At 42.3% G+C, this 22763-nt stretch overlaps 3 protein-coding genes across 3 annotated transcripts in view; 2 read left to right on the top strand and 1 right to left on the bottom strand.

Annotated features, from left to right (window-relative positions):
* LOC127212180 (baculoviral IAP repeat-containing protein 1b-like) overlaps positions 1-21776 on the top strand; it is a 25581-nt gene extending 3805 nt beyond the window's left edge. Inside the window, exons 2-7 of the mRNA XM_051172252.1 lie at positions 5400-7702; positions 13723-13890; positions 16305-16457; positions 16752-16838; positions 18091-18255; positions 21412-21776. Of these exons, the coding sequence (XP_051028209.1) occupies positions 5400-7702; positions 13723-13890; positions 16305-16457; positions 16752-16838; positions 18091-18255; positions 21412-21776 (3241 nt within the window). The remainder of the gene's footprint in view (positions 1-5399; positions 7703-13722; positions 13891-16304; positions 16458-16751; positions 16839-18090; positions 18256-21411) is intronic.
* Positions 1-22763, bottom strand: part of Taf9 (TATA-box binding protein associated factor 9) — a 720252-nt gene that overhangs the window by 274825 nt on the left and 422664 nt on the right. The gene's annotated exons all lie outside the window — the stretch shown is intronic.
* Positions 1-22763, top strand: part of LOC127212339 (baculoviral IAP repeat-containing protein 1b-like) — a 179828-nt gene that overhangs the window by 45542 nt on the left and 111523 nt on the right. The window lies entirely within an intron of this gene.

The raw sequence follows: 22763 nt of genomic DNA, 5'->3' as shown, positions 1-22763 counted from the left end.
GAGAGAGAGAGAGAGAGAGAGAGAGAGAGAGAGAGAGAGAGAGAGAGTTAGTTTGCCCTTTTTATATCCTGGGCAGCTAGCACACCTAGTAGCAGGCAGATGATGATGTCATAGGTTGCTGGGTAGACTAGGGACAGGTATTTGTCAGCATAGCAGTGATCCTGCCTAGGTAGAGTCCAACAGTCAACCAGAAGGTGTCCACTGGTTATGCAGAAGGTGGAGGTTGAAAAGCTGTGGAGCAATCTATAGTCTAACATTCTAACATGGAATTAAGACATGTGGTTTGGCACATGTCTTTAATCCCTGCACTCAGGAGGCAGAGCCAGGGTGATTTCTCTGAGTTCAAGGCTAGCCTGGTCTATGAGTGAATCCCAGGACAGCCAGGGCTACACACAGAAATCCTGTCTTGAAAAACAAAAAACAAAACCCACAAAATAACAAAACAAACAAAAAGAAACAAGACACATGGTTTAAGAAAACCCATTTTTAGCTAGCCATGTTGGCATGTAATCCTAGCACTCAGGGAGGCAGAGGACCCTGTGTATCTCTGTGAGTTTGTGGCGAGCCTGGTCTACAAAGTGAGTCCAGACAATCAAGGCTACACAGATAAATCCTATCTCAAAAAACAAAACAGAATAGCCCATTTTTTCATTTTATGCCAGTAATGCAGGTGTGCCTTTGTGAATTATCATTTGAAAAAATATTTTTAAATTTGTTCATGCTTGGTTAACCATTTTAAAGGTAGGGTGTTGGTACCTTTGAAAGACCAACAGCTTGTGTTCCTGCTTATATACAACCTGAATTGACTGTGACTGTTCTGGATAAACCTTTTAATATTTTTTCTCAGAAGTATTCTTTATTTATAGTTTGTTCTGAGATTGGGAGGAATGATAATCTTGTGTTTTCCATTGCTGCAACTGTTGTAATACAAGAATTCCACACAAACAACCTTTTGAGCACCAATCTCAGTGAGATACTGATGGTTTATTGAGTGAATGCATACCCAAGACAAGGCCTGATTGCAGTCATGGGCACAGAAAGAAACTCAGGAGCCTAGTTGTGACACTGGCCTGTTTCTAAAGCAGGGCTTTTTTATAAGAAAAACCATAACCAGGCAATGACCAGTAACCAAGTGGGAAGCAAAGAGAGGGCAGCATTATATCATTTTGGTTAGCTAAACATAAGAAGAATTGATTTGTTTTGAGTATCCAGGTAGCTAGACAAAACATTTTAAGCTGATTGGCTAAGATATAGGCTTGGGGACTTTCCAGTTCTCCACTGTTCTGGGAGAAAGGAACATAGTAGGGTATCGTTGTTTTTGTTTAAGTAGAACATATATCATTATTCAAGCAGAGTGTTCAGTTGTAAGTAAAGCTTTTGAAGGGTTCTCAGGCAGGTAGGGCCTGAGAACCTGAACTTAATTTCACTTTGTAATAAAAATGGAGAGAATTAAAACAAATGGCATCTGTTATACTAAAGAGAAAAGCAGGTGTTAACAGAGGAGCTACAGTTTAAAGCAGGTTACAGCACAGCAAATCACATCCCCATAAATTCATGCCTATATTAGCACATATGACTTTAATCTTCCTATTTGTCCCTCTGGCTCTATACTCCATACTCATCTTGTACTTTGTTTTATCTGGGCTAAAGTTTCAATCCCTGATGCTGCATATTTAACTCCTAAAGTGGCCATGGTGAGATTATTGTTATATCCGCTTCTTTGACTACTAAATCTTCAATTTCAGTGCATTTATTTGTATTTTAGCTTTGGTCTCTGATCATTTATATCAGTTTGCCAAAATACTTGTTTCTCTGGTCTCTCCTGAATTTTTGTTTTATCTATTGAAGCTGTTATGTCCTTGGGTACATCAGAACTGTGTTGTTTTTAAAAAACAGATTAAATCTTTTAATTGCTCTATGAATGAGTTTCTCTGAAACTGACAGGGAGTGATTGAATCACGTTTGATATTTGGGCCTGAGGGAGCTCCTTGGGCATTTCCAATGGCACAGAGTTACCTTGCTTGTCCGTTATTAGTCTGCACTCACTAGACCAATGTTGTCCTTTGCAATATCTTCTGCATACTCCAGAAGGCTAGGGTATTTTTTTTTTTTTTTTATCTCTAGAAAACAACATTATTTCTAGGAATACCTTGCCTATAATCCCTTTTCAAATGACCTGGTTTGCCACAATTAAGTCATCTAACATTTTGATTTTTCTTAAAACTTTTAGAAATTACTATCAGAGTAGCATCACAAATGTGAGATCCAGTATCAGCTGCATTTCTAATACATTCATCTATTGGTGCTGATCTTGCCTTAAAGGTCTGATCACCCTTTGCATTCTGAATTAGCATTTTCAGAAGCCAGATATTTGATTAATATTTGTCTGTCTTCTGAATCTGATACTGTTCTATTTATAGCTTAAGTTAATCTTAAAACAACAAACAAACAAACAACAAACCAGTGAAGGCTTCTTTTGGGGCCTTATATATATTTGAGTAAATGACTCAGACCTCTCCTGATTCTTTATCCTTGTCCCAAGCATTTAAAACTGCTAAATGACACAACATTAAGGTGTGATTATCAAATTCAAGCTGCCTTTTTAGCTCAGTATATTGACCTTTACCTAGCAATGGATCCTGGGAAATATTAATACCTCCAGCCTTATGTCATTGTTCTATGGCCCTAGCCTCCTCTTTCCATCATGTTTGCCATTGTAACTGAGGATCAGCTTCCAATATTGCTGTTGCCAGATCTTTACACTTTTGGGGTATAATTCTGTTCTAAGTTGCCCATGAATTTAATATCAATTTTACATATGGTGAGTGCATACCATATGAAATGATTGCTTCCTGAAATCTCCTCAAATCTGATATGTTTATAGGATTCCATCTTACTTCTTCATAACATTGGGGGTACCTGTCATCTCCTGGTAAGTCTTGTATAGTAACTGGATACACTAATGTAGATTTTCTAACAACTGTGGCCATCCGCTCTTCAGTTTCATCATGCAATGGCATAGTAGGTTCTTTTCTAAGTTCCTTTGTCAGTGTCGAGTTTTTTTCTCATTTTTACTTATAAATATTCTAATATTTTGCCTAAAGCTTCTATCTTATTAGTCTACTTCTCATATATCTCTAAACTTTTTACTTTGAGAGGGTACAGAAAGCCACTATGTCTATTAAGGATAAAATATGAAATACTAGATGCTCCAGCACACAACAAGGAAATTTGCTCAACCATGTTCATAACAGCCTTATTCATAATAGCCAGAACATGGAAACAGCCTAAGTGTCCATCAGTAGAAGAATGGATAAAGAAACTGTGGTACATATACACTATGGAATACTACTCAGCTATTAAAAACAAGGAATTCCCGAAATTTGTGGATAAATGGATTGAGCTAGAAATGATCATAATGAGTGAGTTAACCAGAAGCAGAAAGAATCAAATGGTATATACTCACTTATATCTGCATACTAGCCCAAGGGGCATGTCCCACGAAAGCCTTCACTTACCAGGAAACTGGGATAGAGGGGAGGACATCTTATTGGGACTCTAAATGAGAGAAGCATGGGAGAATAGCAAAGTAGAAGGATCCAGAGGGTCCTAGAAACCTACAAGTAGAACATTATGATAGGCAGATTTAGGCCCAGGGGTCCCGCTCAAACTAAGGCACCAGCCAAGGACAATACAGGTGGTAAACTTTAAACCCCTACCCAGATCTAGCCAATGGTCAGAACATTCTCCACAGTTGAGTGGAGAGTGGGGTATGAATTTCTCACATACTCTGGTGCCTCACATTTGACCATGTCCCCTGGAGGGGGAGACCTGGTGGCACTCAGAGGAAGGACAGCAGGTTGCCAAGAAGAGACTTGATACCCTATGAGCATATACAGGGGGGAGGAAATCCCCCTCAGGAACAGTCATAGGGGAGGGGAATAATGGGAAAATGGGGGGGGGGGAGAAGAATGGGAGGATACAAGGGATGGGATAAACATTGAGATGTAACAAGAATAAATTAATAAAAAAAATTTTAAAAAATGAAATACTAAAATGATAATAATCATAACTGCTATTGAGCCAATTCCAGTAATTCATTTAGCTTTTCATTTTCTGCTTCTATTTTCAAACTATCTAAAGTAGCAATATATAGCATCCTGGCACCTTGCATTATGATGTTTCCCATCTTAACTCTCCCCTTGAGGACTTCCCAGGTAACTTCCCAAATCTGATGGCTTCTTAGTTTGTCTGGAGCTGGCATGATTTGTTTGGCATGCCACTGATTGGGCTCCAAATGTTGTTATTTAAACAACATCTCAATCATTCAATTTTACCAATTGGGAGCCAGAAGCTGTGGTCAAAGCCTGCTAGTTCAGAGAGGCAGAGAAAGCACTCAGCTGACATTTCCTTTTAGGCCAACAACCCAGAAGGAAAAGGAAATCTTCCCCACATTGTCTCAAAACCCCCTCAAACTTAATGTCCTTCCCTTTTACTTCTGCACATGTCTCTATCTGTCCTCCTAACTTCCTCTTACTCTCTATGGTTTTCACCTATGTTTATTCCCAGCTAACTGGTTGTTCACTTCACTTTTTGGCCTATGGTTGATTTTTATTTAATTCAAACAGAAAGCTCTTGGATTAAAGGTGTGTGCTAAGGTTGAGCCATATCACAACTAGAAACATATTTTTCCAGCAAACAACATGATCTTTGGGGTTCACAGTGTGATCAACTATCCTGCAACAGATGTGTGCGACTTACTGTTTTATATCTGGAGCACTCCTCTGGTGCTGGCTGTGGTTAGAAGATGTTTGGTTCTCAATTATAATATAATGTTCAACCTTGATTTAAGACCCATCTTTGATTTAATGAAGTATCTTATCTTTTAAAGGAAGCAAGTGAAAGCAATCATGAGGATGCAGTGGCAGTTTATCCTACCGTGGCTGGTAAGACCTTGAAAGCAACATGAGATTCTATAATTTGTACATAGGGATTTGAAAGTAAAGTATATTTATAACTGTCCAAGGAACTCCTAGAGAAGAGCGCACTGAGATGAAGGGAACTGTGGATAAGAGAGAATCACCATACTTGTAGCATCTTGAGAGAGAATGCAAGGCTAAGGACAGCAGTCTTTATGTCAGATCCCAAAAGCCAGTATTAAAGGCATGCTGCAGCAAGCTGGCTTCCTGAGGTCTTCAATGGGCTATAGGGTGCCAGAGTGTTCTTAACAAGCACACATTATGTCTAAGTCCCCATGCCAAAGAGGAGACTTGAACATGTGATCCCCACATTCTGATGCCATGAAATAGACTGAGAGGATCTCAAAGGGGAGATCATGGATATTGAAGGAAAATCCATCCATAGAAGACAAACAGGACAATGTAACAAAGACATCACAGCCTTAGGGTTGAGGGGTTTGAATGCATTTCCCTCTCAGTCTCTCTTCTTCCCTCCACAGATGTTGCTCCAAGTGAGGCCCAGGAGCTTGAACCTGCACCCAGCTTTGTGTCTGTTCTGTGTAGAGACCAGGACCAGAGTGAAGGCCAGGGATGTAAATGTGAGTCCAGCAGGGCTTATCTCCCCTCCACAGACTTGGCTCAGAGTGAAGCCCCATGGTTGCAAGACGCAAAGAGTCTGAGTGAGCAGCTGAGAGGCGCCTACACCAAGGCCACTTTCCGCCACATGAATTTGCCAGAGGTGTGCTGCAGCCTCGGCACTGACCACTTGCTTGGCTGCGATGTGTCCATCATTTCAAAGCACATCAGCAGGCCAGTGCAGGAGGCCCTGACGATGCCCGAGGTCTTCAGCAATCTCAGCTCTGTCATGTGTGTGGAGGGGGAAGCTGGCACTGGAAAGACAACCTTCCTGAAGAAAATAGCTTTCCTCTGGGCATCAGGATGCTGTCCCCTGTTGAACAGGTTCCAGCTGGTCCTCTACCTGTCCCTTAGTTCCACCAGACCAGACCAGGGGCTGGCCGACATCATCTGTGCCCAACTCCTAGAGGCAGGAGGATGCATTAGTGAGGCGAGCCTGAGCAGCAGCATCCAGCACTTTAAACACCAGGTGCTCTTCCTGCTGGATGACTACAGTGGGGCGGACTCACTCCCCCAAGCCCTGGAAACACTGATTACAAGAAACTACTTGTCACGAACCTGCTTATTGATCGCTGTCCACACAAACAGGGCCAGGGACATCCGCCCGTATCTAGATAGGATTCTAGAGATCACAGACTTTCCCTTCTATAACACTGTTTCTGTGTTACGGAAGTTCTTCTCACATGATATAACACGTCTGCAAGAATTTATGGTTTACTTTGGAGGGAATAATCATTTACAAGGAATTCAGAAAACCCCCCTGTTTGTGGCAGCAGTCTGTAGTGACTGGCTTCAAAATCCTACTGACCAGTCCTTTCATAATGTGGCAGTTTTCAAGGCCTACATGAAATGTCTGTCCTTAAAGTACAAAGCTGCAGCTGAGGCTCTCAAGGCCACTGTGTCCTCATGTGGGCAGCTGGCCTTGACAGGGCTTTTTTCTTCCTGCTTTGAGTTCAACAGTGATGACCTCACAGAAGCAGGAGTTGATGAAGATGGAGAGTTGACCACCTGCTTGATGAGCAAATTCACCGCCCAGAGACTGAGACCAATCTACCGGTTTCTAAGTCCTCTGTTCCAGGAATTTCTTGCTGGCATAAGGCTGAGTGAACTCCTGGGTTCAGATAGGCAGGAAGACCAAGATCTGGGACTTCATTATTTGAGACAAATTAACTCATCCTGGAAGGCATTGACCACCTACAACAACTTTTTGAAGTATGTCTCCAGCCACGCTTCACCAAAGACAGGGCCACAAATTGTATCTCATTTGCTTCGGCTGGTGGATGAGAAAGAGTCACTGGAGAATATGTCTGAAAATGAGGATTGTGTACAGCACCATCCAGAAACTTCTAGGATAATGCAGTCAGTTAAAGAATTGTGGCATCTATCTCCTGAAGTTTTCTATTCATATGCTTCAAAAAAGTTATTGAGCATGGCTCTAAAGTTTGCTTACCAAAGCAACACAGTTGATGCATGTTCTCCATTTATTTTGCAATTCCTTCGAGGGAGAACACTGGATCTGAAATTACTGAATTTACAGTACTTCTGGCATCACCCCGAAAGCCTGTTATATTTAAAGAGTATTCAGGTCTCCATAAATGGAAATAAAATGCCACTTAGTATAAATTACTCAATCATGGAAAAATGTATGGGAACATTAGAGCCACCAACTATAGATCAGGACTATGCTTCTGCCTTCGAACATTTGAAAGAATGGATGGGAAATCTTTCTGAAAAGGAAGAGAGCATAAAGAGTTTTAAGAATATCCAACTCAGGCCTCCACCCAACATCAGTGCTGGCTACTGGAAACTGTCACCCAAGCCATACAAGATCCCTAGGCTGGAAGTTGGAGTGGCCAACATGGGCCCAGCAGACCAAGCCCTGCTCCAGGTCCTGATGGAAGTCTTCTCAGCCTCACAGAATATTGAGCTCTGCTTATCCAACAGCAGTGGCTTTCTTGACAGCATCCGCCCGGCTCTGGAGCTGAATAAGACCTCTGTCACCAAGTGCTCCATGTGCAGCCTAGAGCTCAGCAGAGCAGAGCAGGAGCTGCTTCTCACCCTGCCTGGCCTGCAGTCTCTCGAGGTCTCATGGGTAAACCAGTTACCAGGTAACACCAAGTGTCTATTTACACAACCATTCTGGTTGGCACTGTGTTTTCTCATTCTTAGTTTTAGATGAATGAAACTTCTTAGGCACCAGGCCATGAATGTGCCTGGAAAGGATACACTGTTTGTGCAGTGTATAAATCAGTGAAAGGCCCCAAAACCTAGAATGGGTTTCAGATAACACTAGGAGAACATTACCACCAGCATTCCATCTGTCAAGGTCCCTATAAGGGCACTTGGATAGCTTGTTATTGGTAAATGGTGCTCTGTGCGTCAGCTGATGCTGGAGAACCAGCTGCACTCTGGCTGCCCAGAGGGGGGAAGGGTTTGACTTCTCCAAGAAGACATTTAATATGGGTAAATATTATTTATGTCTTCTTCTAAATGTTGTTTTACAGTTTTCGTGATAGACATGATAGACTGAGAGGCCTTAAGTTTTATATGGTAGCTGTTGGTTACCTCCAAGATACAAAATGCCATTACTACACGACAGTGTTTACCATGCCCTGCTGGTCACTGTTATGGCTTATGAGTTTATAGCTGAGTAGGACTGTGAATGCTTTTCTTCTTGACAGCTTGCGGAGCGTCTTTGGGTACTCTGAGAGCGGGTCTTTGGGGAAGAGGCTTCCAGGTCAGTTCCAGCTGGATTCTTCTAATTCCTGAGTTTGAAGTATGTGATGTCTTCAGCAATAGGGTCTGTGAGGCAACCAGGGAAGCAGCAGTGGCTGTTATTGGTTTCTCAGGGGCAAAGTCTTTTGAACTCTCCTGACCACAATGTGAAGAGAAGTCTTTATACCTTGCACTTGGGTTTTTGTTAATTTATTCATGGCATTTTCACCTCAAACTGCATGACTTCACTCACATTGTTTTTTATATGTGTACTTATATACATATATTATATGTATATTTTATGTAAACATAAAATAAGATATTCCTGGTTTTTAAAAACTGTGCTTTCTGTTTTTATTTTTTATATATAATGTCTTCTTGTTGCCCAGGTTGTACTTAACTCAATCTATACTTTTTGCTTCTATCTCACCAGTGCTGTATTATAGGCATACTCAAACATATCTTACCCTGAAAAAAACATTTATAAATGTGATGATAAATACACACTCAGAGATTCCAAAAGGGTTGATTGACTCTCATGCAAGATAGAGACAAAGCAGGGTTAATAACGTAGCTTAGTTGGTTGAATGTTTGTATAGCATCCATACAATTTTGGGTTGGATTCCCAGCACTGCACAAACTGAGCGAGGTCATTGATGTTTGCAATCTGAACACATAGTAGGTGTGGCAGAAACGTTCAGGGGTAGCCTGGGCTACATGCTAAGTTTAAGGTTATGGGATTCTTGAGATCCTGCCTCAAAATAAGAGAAATGAGAACAAGGTAGAGGAGGGGAATAGATCCAGGCATGGGCTTCTCTCCATGCTTACCATTGTGTGCTCTTCCTCCTCCTTCCTTCCTCCTCCTCCAGTACCTCTCCTGTCTTCTGTCTCTCCCTGCCTCATGGTTCCCTGACCCCAGGCCTGCGAACCACAAACTCTGCCTCTCTCTCTTCAGCATTTTTTATTAACCAACTTTAAATAGCTAGAGCGAGGTTTACACAAGGATAGACGCACATGAGGATGTGCTTATCCGGGCAGCAGCTAGATCTTGGGGGCCAGTAGTAAGCATTGGAACACATAGCACCACATCAACCCCCAACACAGGTATATTTACATATTTGGGACTATGTGTATGTACACTTGTATGTGTGTGTATAACAACCATTATATTTTCCTTCCTTCCTATTTCTTCCTTTAACCTCTCCCATAAACTCCTTTTGCTCTCATTCAAATTCATGACCTTTTCTTTAGTTGTGGCACACACGCACACACACACACAGACACACACACACACACATTGTGCTCTTCCCTGAAGAATACTATTTCTCTTACTCTCAAGAGTCCTTAGTTGTCTGTAGTTCTTCCTTAGGGTTGAAGCTTCATGAGCTTTAGCCTGTACACATAACCATGTCTGCTGGTGTGAATCTTGCTCAGGTCATATGTAGGCAATCATCTTAGTGAGACTTCATGGCTATAGCTTCTCTGACCTTTCTAGAAGACACAACCTCACAGAAAACTTCCTGTTCCTTTGCCTTTTGTGTTGGGGCTAGGCTTCACAATTCTTACTTTTGATCAGTTTAGGTTTTCTCTAATGGTCTTCCTCTGTTACAGCAAATAGAAGTTTCTTTGATGAGGGTGAGTAACTAATTTGTGGGACAAATATGTAGACTGTAGTTAGGAGTATGCGGGTTTAGCAATGTGGTGGTTGTAGGTTGTTCTCTTCCAACTTCCACAACTTTCTTAGGCCTGAGCCGTTGGCTAGGTTTCCAGTACAGGTATGATTTCCCTCCTGTTGAGGGGACCATATGTCCAGTTAGAGACTGTTGCTTACCATTAAGGCATGCATGCCACTATCACAACTTTAGGCTTACTATGCCATGCTAGTCATTGTTGTGGTTCATACCTGTCATACCTGTGTAGGACTATTGGTTGCTTCCCTCCCTTGCAAGCTTGTGGTACAATGAAAGCTAGTCCTCAGAGGAGGCTTTCAGGTCAGATCCAGCTTAGATCTTAAGGTCCTGTGTCTGAAATGCATGATCTCTTCAGCAATAGAAATGTATCTTCCACCTCTGGTGGGCAAACAAGGGGAGCAGCAATGGTCTGTAATCTTTGGGGAGTTTCCTAGGTACCCTGACTGACAACACAGAAGAGGGCTTCTCATGTCTGGTGTTGCGGTTTTTGTTAGATAACCTATGGCTCTTGGGAGGAGCATTGTAAGCACAGACGGGGAATTTTCATTTAAATTATGTGTATATGGATTTATATACAGGTTTATATATTACTTAATGTATTATAGGTATTTAAAGTATGTAGTTCATAGTCCCTCCATCCTACTTCTCTGTCTCCTTTCTCCCCTCCATATGTAAAGTGCCCTGGTTTTCCATTACCCTTTTACATCACGTGTGCCCTGCCATTTCCCCTGTATTGCTAGTCTCTCTCTATTGGTCTCACCACGGTGGTCTTCTTTCCCCCTGGTTTCTACTGTTACTCCAGATTATATACTCATATTTGAAGTTTTGAGCTAGGAACCTAGGGTGACAGAACATGTGTCATCCGTCTTTTTGGTTTGGGTTACCTCACTTGGTTAGTTGGGCCAATGATCTGCCAATCTTGTTCATCTTTTCAAAGAACCATTTCTTATTCTTTGATTCTTGGTGTTGTTTTCTTTCTATTTCATTCATTTCTGCTTTGAGTTTTATTATTTATTGCTATTGACTGGTTCTGGATTTGCTTTATTCTTGTTTTTTCAAGTGTTTGAGTTGTACCATGAAGTCATTCACTTGTGCTTTCTCTGGTATTTTAACATAGGCACTTAGAACTCTACAGTTCTCATGTAGGACTGCTTTCTGTGTGCACAGACTTTTTTGTGTGTTGTGTTTATTTAGTTATAGGAAATCCTTTTAATTTCCCTCTTGACTTCTCCTTTGACCCATTCATCATTCAGTAATCTCTATGAGTTTGTGCATTTCCTAGAGCTATGTATGGTACTGATTTTAAGTTTTATTTTATCATGGTCATAGAGGATACATCAAGTTATTTAAATCTTTCTGAATTTGTACAGAATTGTTTTGTGTCCCAGGATATGGTCTATTTTAGAGAACTTTGTGTGGGTTGCTGAGTAGAATGTATAGTCTTTGGTGTTGGATAGAATATTTTATATGTATCTGTTATGTCCATTTGATGTATGATATCATTTAATTTTGATATTTCCCTGCTTATATTTTGTTAGCTGACCTATTTATTAGAGAAACTGAGGTATTGAAATCACCTAATATCAATAGGTTGATATTAATATTTGTCATTAATTCCATTAGTATAGTTTTTATGAAACTGGATGCACCAGAATTTGTTGCATATGTGTTTACAATTATAGTGTGTTTTGGTTAGCTATTCCCTTGATTACAGTGATGAGTCCTTCTTTACTTCTTTTTTCTAGTTTTAGTTCGAAGTCTATTTTGTCAGATATTAGGAAAACAATATCTTCTTGCTTCCTAGTCTCATTTACCTGGAGTATTATTTACTATCTGTTTACTCTGTATAGGTGCCTGTCTTTATAGCTAAGATATGTTGCTTATAGACAACAGATAGATATATTGTTGACAAAACAACAACAACAATAATTGGCTTTTAGAGACAAGGTTAAATTGTGTAGCCTTGGCTATTCTGGAATTAGTTCTGTAGACCAGGCTGGCCTCAAACTCATAGAGATCCACCTGCTTCTGCTTCCATGGTGCTGAGATTAAAGGTGTTTGGTACTTCTGCCTGGGAGGATTTTATTTCTTAATTCATTCTGCCAGCCTACATAATTTGATTGGAGAATTGGGGCCATTAATATTTAAAGTTATTATCCAAGTGTGTGTTGATTATAGTAATTGTGCTGTTGATTTCTGGTGTTGTTTGTGTTCCCAGTGGTACCTTGTGTTTTAGTAATTATACCTTCAAATATCTTTCTACATTCTCTTAGCTATGCTCATCCCTCCCTTCAGTCTGAAATATTACCTCCTGATTTTCTTTAGGTTTGGTTTGTTGGACTGTGGCAGATAGTTTTGCTCAGTATATTAGTCTAGGTTGGCTTTTTTTTTTTTTTTAGGACTTCAAATACAGTGTTCCAGGCCCTTCTGACATTCAATGTTGCCGCTGAGAAATTAGCTGTTATTCAGATAGGTTTTCCTTTATATGTGACTTGTGTTTCTTCTCTTGATGCTTTCAATATCTTCTTTTTTCTGCATATTAAATGTTTAATTATAATATGCCATGAAGAGTTTCTTTTCTAGAACTGTCTATTTGGCTTCTCTGTGTTTCCTCTATGTTCTGTATTGATATATCTTTCCTTAGTTTGGGTAAGTTTTCTTACATGATATTGGTCGAGAGCTGGTCTATGTCATTCACATGGAATTTTTCTCCCTGATCTTTTTCTAAAATTCAAAATTTTGGCCTTTTCTTGGTGTCCTACATCTCCTGTATGCTTCTTTCCTATGTTTCCCCTCCATATTCATTGCTTATTTCATCTAGATCCTCTACTCTGTCTTCAATTCCTCATATTCTATCTTCTGTTGATTTGTTCTAACTGTGATCTTTCCCTGAGTTTTCTTGTTGGGTTATTGGGGTTTTCAATTTCACATACATTGAGCTTGAGTCCTTCTCAGTGTCCCTCTCTCTCTTTATGAAATTTATTTTGAAATCCTGTCATTCTATCAGCTTTATATCTGTGAGTTTTGGATTGGGTCTAGGGGGTGAATATGGGTCAGGTAGACACAGGAAACTGAGCTGATATGTAAGATGTGCATTATGGTTCAGTCTTGTGGGGCTTGGGGTGGGTGTGAGGTGGGGAGCATCAGACAAGCTCACCCCGCTAGACCCTGGAGAAAGATGTGCAGTGCATGGTTGGGTAGAGAGGTTGGGTGGGTTGTGGGAGTGTAGAAACAGGGTGAATTTTGGCAGAAACCTAGAGTGACACAGGCAGGGGTGGCTCTACTAGGTCCATGCATTGGATGTAGAACTCAGGGGTTTGGGGATAGGTGAGTGGAAGGGAGGATGGGAGAGTCACCTGGCTAGACCTTGGAAGAGGATGTCCAGGGTCCAGTTTGGTAGAGAGGCTCTGAATTACATTTTTGCATAAGTTGGAAGTAGGAGTTCAGCCATAATCTTTCACATGTGCCACCGATTGTTTACAGTTCCCACACTGTGGGTTGGGGCGATGTCTCATTTATTTTGGGATCCAGAGACCAGCACAGGGCTCCCCTATAGTCTATGATCAGCAGATGCCACAGCTGGCAGTATCTTCATGATGTGCCTCCTGGACAGATGTTAGGATGTCTGAGAACTTCCATCCTGATATGGATGAAGGTCACAGCACACTTGAGAACTTCCCCTTGGGACTCTTGAGTGATGGGAACTGTGTGCTGCTTTCCAGATCAACTCCTCTCTAACTTGGACACGTTTCTGGGCCTGAAAGAACTGTCTGTGAGACGATGTGACAAAGCTGATATGCTTTCAGTCCTTCCTGAAGAGTTCCCAAACCTCCACCACATGGAGACCTTATCCATCCAAACTTCCACCAAGTCTGACCCCTCCAGACTAGGTAAGGATGGGGCTTGGGTCTCCAGTTCATGTCTCAGCTGGAAAAGCTACTTGGCTACTAACTGCTAGATGCATTAAGTCATCATTAGGTAAAACATTGCTGGGCCCGTGTCCATGGGAAGGTATGGGAACAGTGTTCTTCCTCATTAAGAGGGCAGAGATTCATTTGTTGCCTGAGTCTTTAACGAGCCAGGAACTGTTCTGAGCACTTCACAAATACTAACTCACTCTTCAGACCCAGTGTGTGAGAGAAGCCACGGTGACTGTTGTTGACTAACAACCGGGGAAGTTGAGGTCTGCAATTGCTCAGCTAAGAAAATGCATCTTCAAACAGATGGTTTGCATTCATGCCAGAGCCTTCTCCATTGTAGTCTGTGGAGTTCTCTTCTTCTGCCACTGTTTTAGTGGTGTGTGCAGATCTGCCTGCTGAAGGAGAAAGAATCTGACTGGGAGCAGTGTAGGTGTTGCCACTCTGAAGGGAAAGGCTTTCCCTAACAAGTTCTGCTCCAGCTGCCTGGAAAGTTTCCCCAGTGCAAGTATAACAGTTCTGCTCCTGTCAGGGAGGTTTCCCCAGCAAAAGCTCTGCTCAGGAGAAAGTGTTACAGCTCTCCTCTGAACGATATCCTGGCAGTCAGGAGCCAAGGAATACCACAAAGTTATACCGCACAACAGACCTCACACAAGAGATTTACTAGGAGGGACAACCCCAGAAAGGTCGCTGCATCTGCTCAAGTGAGAAGCAGTAGAGAGCATGGAAGAACACAGGGTTTATATAGGTTTTTTTTCTATGGAGGGGGAGAGGTTACAGCTTTCCTGTTGGGGTAACCTCATGGACTGGTGCAATATAGAATACTAATTAATAAGGAAACAGCTTTCTTTAACCCTGCTAGCTTCCAAAGTAATAAATACAGAGAGACTATAATTTATTATTAAGCTGTAGGCGCTATCCTGGGCAGATTCTGAGTTATTCTAATCCTGCTATCCTTAAAACCCACATAAAAGCCTATCACTTGCCAATCTGATGACTCACGGGTGGCTTCTGGGCCATCAGTCTTTTTTCACAATGATAAACTCATTGACCATCTTGCCTTATGTCAACTCCTTTCTCTCTCACTTCCTCTCATCTGTCACCTCTTCTCTCCTTGTCCTCCTGGTCTCTTGACCTCAATCTGGGAACCTAAACTCCATCTACCTCTCTTCTGCCCAGTCATAGGCTTCAGCATCTTTATTATTCAATCAGGGATAGTTGGGAAACATTCCCTATCATCATGTGGTTACAGGAGATAGTTCAATATTCATAATAGTGCCCATGGTAGGTCGGTAACCAGATCTCAAGGCATAGAAATCAGCATCTGAAAACAGTGCAGGAGACCCTATTCCAACAGCACAATTTTTTTTATAGGGTGGGGCCTGGCCACTTTCCTGCCTTCAGGGTTTACAAACTTTACAAATCGAGTTCATGGCTTTTGAGTTGGCCTGAATAGCCACCACGCAGTCTGGACTTTTTCTCCATTTCTGTCCATCTGAGCCTCCTGTTGATGAACAGCAATGCAGCCATCTTTTTAGAACATGTCATTTAGCAAAGTGACTAAAGCACCATCAGATCCTTAATTTTTAAAACACTGAACACTAAGGAAATATAAATCAGGAATTGACATGGCAGATCTGCATGCCAGTCACTAAGGTGGGGCATGGTGGCTCCTGCCTGAAACCCCAGTGCTTGGAAGGCCAAGACAGAAGGACTGTCACATCCAAGCCAGCCCAGCCCCGTAAATGTAGTTATTCCCAGGTTTTTTTGTTTTTTGTTTTGTTTTGTTTTTTTGTCTGAAAAGAAACAAAAGCAAGCAAACAACCTCGTTTTCCAGGTGGGTGAGATGGATCAGCAGGTAAAGGTACTTGCTGCCAATCCTGATGACTTCACTCCCACACAGCTCTGTGGCGAAAGGGAATAGCAAGCTCTCCCAGTTTCCCCTGACCTCCCCATATGTGCTGTGTCACATGGGTGACCCCACACACACCACATGCACATAGATTACATGACTTTACATGGTTTTTTAAGTTGTGCTTCAGAGTTGCCCTCCCCTTTCTGTCACTCTGTACAGAATTCCTATTGTGTCAGTGCAGTATGCACACACAGTGAACTTAGGATGCTGACACTGCAGGTGAGATATAGGGAAGAGAAAACTGATCCAGAGAGGGTAAGGAACTTGCCCCAGGTCATCTGCTCAGTAGTCAGTTGCAGAAGCTGAGCACAAGCCCAACATAGTGTGAGCTCTAGATACTGTGCTACTGTGCCATTACAGTATGTGCCATGTGTCACTGCCTGTTTAACCAATATGGCTGCAGCTTGAGAGACCAATTCTGATAGGAATTTGTAGTCTGCTCTAACTTCTGAAAATCTTTTATTTTTTCCAGTTAAATTGATTCAGAACTCTCCAAATCTTCATGTCTTCCGCCTAAAATGTGATTTCCTTTCGAATTGTGAGTCTCTCATGGCTGTGCTTGCTTCCTGCAAGAAACTCAGAGAGATTGAGTTTTCTGGAAGATGCTTTGAACCCACACCATTTGGTAAGAACTGTACAACTTTGACTTTAGATGCTCCTGTGTGCAAAGTCATTCAGCACTCTAGAAGTAAAATGCAACCGATGTCTCTGGAGCCTGATCTTTAGTGAGGCTTTCACAAGAGTGAAGTACATCTCTGTCTATGATTTAAACCTTTCATTTTCATAGCTGCTTAGTCATAGGGTTCAGTCTGCATATTCTATCACTTTGCGTCTCATTTGAAATACTCTTTATTTCAACTGTTCTCTGTGTCATAGGAAATGTATCTGACCTAACTGAATTTTATTTTCCCTTTTCTAGTCACCATATTGCCAAATTTTGTTTCTCTGAAGATATTGAATCTTAAAGACCAACAATTTCCAGATAAGGAAACATCAGAAAAGTTTGGTAAGTTTATAAAACAGTGTTTCTTCATTTATTCTTTCCCTCATCATCTTCCTTCTCCTCCTACAGTGGACCCACAACAAAGCAGGCTGTGTACAGCCGTTCCTTGACGTCCATGACAGTTGGGTCCAGGGCCTGCTGCTGCTACAAACACCAGAGACGCTCTATTTTATCATATAAAATAGTGGCAGTGCTATCCTGTGCCCCACATCTCCAGACACTTTCAACCATCTCTCCACTGCCTTCAATATCTAATGCAGTGTAAATGCTATGTAAATAATGTTACACTGTGCTGTTCTGGGCATAATGAAGAATGAAACTGTCTGTACATGTTTGGTACAAAACCTATTTTTATAATTTGAGCCAGTGGTTGGTCGATGTTCTTATACTTTAGCAAACTAACTTATCTATCCACTTCCCCTACAAAGAAAACAAAATGATACATATAAGAAATGTTTAATACTTTTGATTAAGAAATGACTATGAAGCCCAGTGTGGTTGTACACACATTGAATCCCAGCACTCCATAGGGATGGGCAATAGGATCTCTGATTTGAGGCCAGCCTAGTATATAGATCAAGACCAAGGAAAGCCAGGGCAGGCTGAAAAAGAATACATTACCTGGAAAGCTCTCTACCAGAGCTTCCTTGTATTTCAGTGGTAGGCAGTCCAAATGTCAGCAGTGCAAGGTTCACAGCAGGTGGTCCAGACACAGTGAAGCTCCTCCAGCAAAGATCAACAGCTTAAGAATATGATAAGCAGCACAAAGGATCCTCCCAGCTGGGGTTGGACAGCTCAAAAATCAGCACAGCTCTGTGTGGCTTCTACTCAGCTAGCCACAAGCTGAAGCACATTCACTGTCCCTCCCTTCTACTTTCTGTGCATCTCTTTTTCTGTCGTCCTGACTTCTTATTCTCTATGGCTTTTCCCTATGTTCACTGCCTGTCAACTGGTTGCTTGCTCTGCCTCTTGACCTATGGTTGACTTTATTTAATTCTGTTCAGCTATAAAGTGCTTGGATTAAAGGCATGTGCTAGGGCTGACCCACACCACAACTAGAAACAGGTTTTTTCCAGTAAACAACACAATCTCGAGGTTCACAGTGTGATCAAATATCCTGCAACACTGATCCTTTTTCTTTTTCCTGTGAAAAGGACAGTGATAAGGTGGGGCCTCTAGGACTCCAGAGTGTCACGGTCACACGCTGCTCATGGTGGAACACCCACAGGGGATGGCTTTGTTGTGTCTCCCACAGCACAGGCCCTGGGCTCTCTCAGGAACCTGGAGGAACTGCTTCTTCCCACTGGGGACGGGATTCACCAAGCGGCCAAACTGATTGTCCAGCAGTGTCTGCATCTTCAGCGTCTCCGAGTCCTTGCTTTTATCGAGACTTTGGATGATGACAGTGTGATGGAAATTGGTGAGTTTACCTTTAAAAAGGGTTTCCCTCGTGTGGAAGCAGCGGTCTCATTGGAGCTGTCTGCTGCTGGTGTCTAGACCAGGGAAAGGCTGCCAGAGTCTTCCTCATTTGCACTATCATGCTTCTACTTCTTGTGCCCTTCTGCAGACTGGGATTTACCCTGGTCTGACTGGAAGGGCCACAGCCTTTTTTTTTTTTTAAATAGTGCGGGTGGGTGGGTTGGATGTAGGGGGTGAAGGAAGGGAGGTATAAAAGCATCCAGTCTGTGGTTTTGTTTTCCCAGTGCCGGGGTTGAGCTCAGTGCCTCACCACAGTGCATACACCACAGCCCAGTACAATCTGTGTCCTCACAGCTGATGTTTCAGACACCTGCCCAGGTCCTCCTTTAGTCAACTGTTACTGACAATGTGTAAAGGAAGGTTCAAAAAGCTGAAATGTAGAGCTGCATCCATTTTCCTGTGCACGTTACTGAAACATTTGTTATCTAAGTCAGTGTAGCAGTCCTGTGAAGGCAGAAACCTTCACCAGTGACCTGAAGCCCAAGTTGTGTCCATTCTTCAACACTGCCTTCCACTTTCTCACATAGATGACCTACACACTGCTCTGTCTCATTGTAGCTTCCTTTGCCACTCAGCTTTTCAGGTAAGGGAATCATATATCATAGGCCCTTCTTTGTCTTTTTTCACCCCAAATTATGTTTGTGCCTTATGTTCAGAGTAACCCATGAGATCAGAGTGCGTTGAGTTCAGTGCCGGGTATTGTTTCATTTATGACCATATGTGCCTTCTGTGTGTTCATGTTATGCCGAGATCACAAGATCCCCAAAGACCACTCAGGAGCCACTTCCAATGCAAACACCTTATTAACATGCAGTAGCATAAGTTCCTATCACAAGAAGAAGAACACAGTACTTATTATCCTATGCATGGGGGCAGGGGAGCTTCCAGATAGGATTAAAGGTCATTTGCTGTAGGGTAGGATCTCCTTAGCATAGGGTAGGGAACTTCCAGGAATCCCTAGGTGCTTGCTGAACAGGTTCTCTCAGGAAAGGGTCAGGCCTGGAATCTCCCCTGCTGGCTATGTGACACTCCTTAGATTTCTAGGATTCAGAAAGGGTACCTAGCTGAGAAGGGGAGTGCTGTTGCTGCGTGCTGAACTGGAGGCTATCCAGAAGCACCAGCCTTCAGCCTCTCCAGAAGAGCCCTACAGAGCACAAAGAACCAGAGAAACCACCTTTCCGTACTGCTATGCCAGCTTTCACCCTCATCAGAGGGTGCTTCACATTCTGTCTCTAGTAGATATTACAGTCTCTCACAGGTCAGGTACTCTGTGATTTCCATGGGGTAAGAAACCCCAAAGCTTTAGTTGAGGAGTTGAGGGATGTCTTTCAGATTGACTAGCATCTGAAAGAAAGGCAGAACAGAGGAAAAAGACATGACTATATCTTTCTGAGATGGGCCTCAGATGCCAGGCAGAGGCCACCTGACCCATGGAGGCTTGGCTTAGAGGCCATGCACTAGAGGTCAGGAATTCTGAGAAGAAAAACACATTATCTTAAGGCAAACCCATCTTCCTAAGGATGGTCTCCTAGCCAGGACCCCGACCTGCTCCACAGGATAAACACTTAAAGGAGGAACTAAGGGCATGTCTCCACCTGAGATAGGTTCCATTCTTTGCACCATAATTAGTTCCAGAGTTATGTTTAAATCTCCAGCAGTGCTCTTTAGATTATGTGAGGTCCTGAGTTTATGCCCAAACACCACAAAAGTTAGTCAGTCAATCTATTCATCGATCGATTGATCTCAGCCACCTTGTCCACCTTCCTATAGTTCTTTCATATATTCTTCTTTTATATATTCTATTATATATTCAACCTGCGTGCAAAGCACATGTAGAGTTGTAAGATCTTTCTAGTAGACTATTGCTTTTTATCTGTGGTGGCACCTCCTGCCTTAGCTCACTTCTTGTACATTAAGACAGGCAGCCAGTATCATTTTCATGTCTTTCCCTGCCTTTTACTTTAAGTTTCCTGTGACCCACTAAGGCTGTACAGAGAAACCCTGCCTTATAAATCCAAAACAAACAAACAAACAAACAAACAAAACTTAAAAAAAGAAATAAAAATTTAATAACATATCTACCTTACTAAGGTTTTCAAAACATTGACTCTCTTCTACTATGTGAGTTCTATGGATCAAACTTGGTCATCAGTTTTGCCTAGAGGGTCTCCTTTTCTTCTGAGCCAGCTCAGTGTGGAAACAGTATTCATCTTTCAATGGACAACTGACAGATTACTCCTAGCCAATGTTTCAGTTTTACAACTAGGAGACAGAACTTATACCATAACAACAGAGAACTGTTCCAGTGTGATGTGGAGATGAAAGGAAACCAGGGGACAGCATGCCATGGATGGGGAGTGCCGAGCTTTTCTCTGGTCCTTCCAGAAGAGTATTCTTTCAAGGATTGAGAAATACTCCCTGACAATCACAGAAGATCTCTATTCACAACAGAGCAGAACCACTGTCTAAGGCCTCTGTCCTTAAACTCAAGCTACAGCATGATCGTGGGTGAAATCTACCCCAACCTTCCCCATATTCAGTGAAAGTGGTTAGACAATTAAAAACAAAACAAAAGCTCCACTAGATCATCACTTCCAAAGTCATGGCCCATGGTGATTGAGAACTCACCATGAGTCTGGTTCCATTTCCTTCAGAGCCCCTGCTCTCAGTAACCGCGAGTCCCTACTTAGCTATAAGTGGAAGGCACTGTAGCAGCCACTGAGAGGACAAACTTTTATGAGTGTCACCATCTCTTTTCTGCAAAACTGGAGACACCATTGCTACAATTTCTCAATCCTCTGTACGGTAACATGTTTCATAGCTGTGTTTTACCTTGACATATATCCTCCTGTGAGACCAGAAGTCCTCATTGACCTGACAACCACAACTCTCTGTGCTCAACTTTCTGGTCTCTGCTTCCCTCTTGCAATTTGAACCAGGCGCTCCCTATTAACCAGACAGCTGCTTGGTGCTTCCAAGGGCAATCTCTCACACGTCATGCTCTCACTTCCACTGTCCGGGTTGGGAGCAGTACAGTAACTTGTCACCATGATTAACCACCCCAGGATTCTCTTTCCATAAACGTTTTGTTTTCCAGCTAAGGTAGCCGCCAGCGGAGGTTTTGAGAAACTTGAGAACTTAAACCTTTCACTGAATCACAAGATTACAGAGGAAGGATACAGACGTTTCTTTCAAGCTCTGGACAACCTGCCAAACTTGCAAGAGCTGGACATCTGTAGATATATCCCAGAATGCATCCAAGTTCAGGCCACCACTGTCAAGGCTCTGAGTCAGTGTGTGTCCCGACTCCCCAGCCTCACCAGGCTCAAGATGCTCAGTTGGCTCCTGGATGACGAGGACATGAAAGTGATCAATGCAGTGAAGGAAAGACACCCCCAGTCCAAACGCTTGTTTGTCTTCTGGAAATGGGTAGTGCCCTTCTCTCCTGTCACTCAGAAGTGACGGGTGCAGCAGAAGGCTAATGGCAGGTCTGAAAACCCCAACTTCTAATACATTTCAGTGTAGCTGACTAAGGGGATAACCCCAGCATTTAGGAGACTGAGGCAGGAGGTAACAATGTGGGATATATAGTAAGACCTTATTTCCACATCAAAACCATTTTACTAATGACTGCATATACAAAAATATTTACTAACTGTGTAAGGCTGATATTTTTCCATTTATTTTATATAGATGGATTTCTTTGCCTGCATTTATATCTATCTATGAATTCCATTGAGTGTCTGGTGTCTACAGCATTCAGATGCGTGCATTGGATCCCTTGGGTCTGGAGTAATAGATGGCTGAGAACCTCCATTTGGGTGCTGGACCACACTGTGTTCTTCTACAAAACAAGTGCTCTTAATCCTTGAGCCATCTCTCCAGACCAGAGCTGCTAATTTTATAAAAGCCCACATGCTCATCACTGAACCTGGGAGCTATAATGAGCAGTGCCTTGGCAGTCCTTGTACAGTCCTCCTGTCTAACGTCTGGAGCTTCATCCAAGTTCACACAGAGAACCTCCCATGACCAAGGTCAACAGGAATCATGTAGGGGAAAGGACCATCTCAATCTATGTAAAGCCACAACATGGAAGGCATATTTGATGGAAGTTAAAAACGGCCTGTCTACAGACTGAATCAGTCTTACACATGATAAAGAAAGAGGCAGCTTCACCATAGGATGCAGATTAACTCTTGCTGGGAGATGCTCTTAGTCTTTGCAGGGCTCTTGTGTATTCAACAGCCTTGAGGTGGCCATGCTTGCTTACATCATCTTTCATCAATTGCCAGTGTGAGGAAAAATTGGGCTTAGAGAGGTTTAAAAAGTACTTTGTTTTCTGAGGCTTTTAGAATTTAATCTGTGAGCATGCATGTGCAATTTGGGCTTATGATTTTCCTAGGATTTCATGGTCCTTGGTACATATGGTTCTATCTATAAGGACTTCTA

The sequence above is a fragment of the Acomys russatus genome, chromosome 30, assembly GCF_903995435.1.
Source record: "Acomys russatus chromosome 30, mAcoRus1.1, whole genome shotgun sequence".
NCBI classification, from domain to species: domain Eukaryota; kingdom Metazoa; phylum Chordata; class Mammalia; order Rodentia; family Muridae; genus Acomys; species Acomys russatus.
Note: the sequence above shows the minus strand (reverse complement) of the source record. Positions and strands in the feature narration are given on the sequence as shown.